Genomic DNA, 2,859 nt, shown 5'->3' with positions numbered 1-2,859 from the left:
GAAATTATGTATGTTATACTAAATAAATATTTAACAAACATTATTTGCACGTATGTGTACAGTCCGAATCTATTTTTAATAATAAAATATCTATATATTTTAAAATCCTAATTTTCAGTATTTCATATATCATTTCCTAATATATAGGACTACCGTATATCAATAGTTTTTTTAATTTCAAAATTAACATATTATCAAATTTTAGAGATTTTTAAAAATATCTAAACAAGAAATTTGATTTAAATTCCGAAAGGGAACAAAAATCACAGTTAAATATTCCCAAATTAAAATTTACAATCTCAAACAAAACTGTTATTAAAATCACGGTTATGAGATGGAAAACATTGATATATATGTGATGAGATGGATTTATGTCCCGAAATAGACATACTACTTTCTCTTACTATTTTTTTAGACTTATTTGTCTTTGCTCATAACAAGACAAATCCGATCATTTTGTGTCTAAACCAATTAAAATCAAATCGAATACTAAATTGGTATGAGGTTCGATTATGAATTTTAATAACATTCCTAAAAATTGGTTTACAAAGATAATCTATATATATTTAATATATTGCAAACCTGATTATAAACTTAGTTTTGAAATTAATCCCGCACATATGTGCGGGTCCGAACCTAGTTATAGTTATTATTGCGTTCCTCATATTTTATTCCATTTCTTAGATTCGTCTTGGGCCTCAAGGTTTAGATATGGCTCTGAGTAGACTTATTTTATAAGATCTAATCCTAATCGAATATAATTGAGCAGCCCAACACATGTTTTCACTTTGTTTTAAGGAAAACAAAATAAACATAAATAACGACGGTTGCATGATTGAAGAAAACTAACCTGAATATCCAAAAACATCAAAGAATCATGTATTCAAATGACGATCATAACAATGTTCAATTCATAGAAGAAAATACAAAGAAAAATAAATGAAAAGCTGTGATTAATTGGAAAAAGCCGAAACGTAAGCAATAGAAGAAACTAATACGGCAACGATGGTGAGTGCAGGAACTGAGACGATGCTTGTGCCAGAAGTGGGTGACGGTGCAGTCATTGACGGTGTCTCATCCGAAGATGGCGAAGTTGCCGGTGACTTGGCTGCAGATGGGGAAGTCTTGGGTGTTCCAGCCGATGGGGAAACTGAATCCATAATAACATTCATAATTATATATCTTTTTAAGTAACATACGAAAGTATTTATTAGTAAAAATAGAAAGGAGTAACACAAATGCAATGCGAGTAACACAATAACAATTACGGTATATCGAAATTCTTATTGGATAAGAATACAATACGGTAAAAGCTTTATAAAAAAGGTTGAGATTATGATTTTTTTTTCTTTTTTTCTTGTCAAAAGATATTTTATTAATTGATATGAAAACCAATTCAGAACCAAAAAACAAAAACAAAAAAGTAATGATTTATGGGTATGTGTACGTGTATAGAGTTTGTTTATATATAGGTTTTGCCGAAAAAGGTTGATAACTATAAACTAACAAAAGAAATCTTTATTAAAAACATTAAAACAACTCTAAATAAAACACATACGTATGTGAGTTGAATTCTCACATACGCATACATTTTTTAAAAAACAAAAAATTAAAAAATTAAAAACTACACTAACATTTTAAACGCCTTCTTATTCATCAAAAAGGAGAAAATGAAAGAACACAAAAACTTCAGTTTTAGTTACCAATGTAATGTGTTTTTTGATCGAGTGAAAGCGAAAATTGAACAATTAAAGAAAATCTAATAATGAAATTAGCTACTGCCAAAAAGAAAATACATGTATATATATATTTTATATTTAATACTACACTATTTCAATATTTTTAAATCAAGCTCCAAGGGAAACAAACACAAAATCCCTCAATATTAATTACTCACATAATCGGTTTATCTAATTGAGGCAAAAACAAAATTAAAATTAAGAAAACATGAAAATAATAAAGTCAACACGTACCAGGAGATGCACCTGGTGTCGTACCGCTTGGAGTCATCATACCTGCAAAAAAAATAAAATAATAATAATAACACGTTAAAAACCTAAAAATATAACACAAGAAAAATAGAAAAAAAAAAGAAGAAGAAGAAACTAGCTTAGCATTTGAGACAAACTAAAATAATTTTTTTTTCTGAAAAAAAAAACTAACCGCAATGGGGAGGAGAAATGGAGAGTTTGCAAGTCTTAGGAGTGGCAAGAGCTATTGTGTAAGATACGATTTCAAACTCTCCCAGGCACATCAACCAAGGAAAGGATGAAGCCTTTTGTCCAGATCTCACCCACCCTTTCCCACCAATAAGAGCTGGACTACGGCTTTATCCGCCAGGTAAACAGCCCCTCCTGGCTTTGAGCAACTGTTCTTCAAACGTCTTCCTAGATCCTCAACCGCCTTCAACCAAAGAGCATACAAGCATTCACTCCATCAGAATCTGGTACGTACTTCACCACCCCACTGCATTTACTTCTACCTTTTGAATTTGAGAACGGGATTTGCTTGTCTCCACCCATATTTAAACCGCTTTCCTGCTGATACCTCTGTTGAACAACTACACCGAACCTCATCCTGCTTCCTATGTAACCCTGGTAACAATATGTCAAATCGGATACCATATCATATGAAAGGAAAGGAGTTAGCAAAAGATTACTCGCCTCCCCCCGAAAGAGAATTAAAGCACCAGAGTTGGATACTTCAGATCTAATCCAGGAGAACCATCTTACCCTTATCGGAAGACTCACAAACCCTGCTGGTCAAAGAATGTGGGCTATCTTCTCTTTTCTCCTGAACCTGAAAGGAAAAACAACTGGTGCTGACTTAGGACAAGGTGTTTTCCAGTTTAAGTTCGAA

General features: G+C 31.9%; 1 protein-coding gene across 1 annotated transcript; it reads right to left on the bottom strand.

Moving 5' to 3' along the window:
- Positions 1-791: 791 nt before the first annotated feature.
- LOC147948544 (non-specific lipid transfer protein GPI-anchored 4-like) lies at positions 792-2,624 on the bottom strand. Its single transcript, XM_087467511.1, has 4 exons — positions 2,423-2,624; positions 2,164-2,298; positions 1,974-2,015; positions 792-1,150 (listed from the first exon to the last, which is right to left on the bottom strand). Exons 1-4 carry the CDS (start codon positions 2,622-2,624, stop codon positions 954-956), a joined length of 576 nt encoding a protein of 191 aa, XP_087323637.1. The 3' UTR covers positions 792-953.
- Between the last annotated feature and the right edge of the window lie 235 nt (positions 2,625-2,859).

This window comes from Camelina sativa, chromosome 2 (genome assembly GCF_030686135.1).
Source record: "Camelina sativa cultivar CO46 ecotype springtype chromosome 2, ASM3068613v1".
NCBI classification, from domain to species: Eukaryota; Viridiplantae; Streptophyta; class Magnoliopsida; order Brassicales; family Brassicaceae; genus Camelina; species Camelina sativa.
Note: the sequence above shows the minus strand (reverse complement) of the source record. Positions and strands in the feature narration are given on the sequence as shown.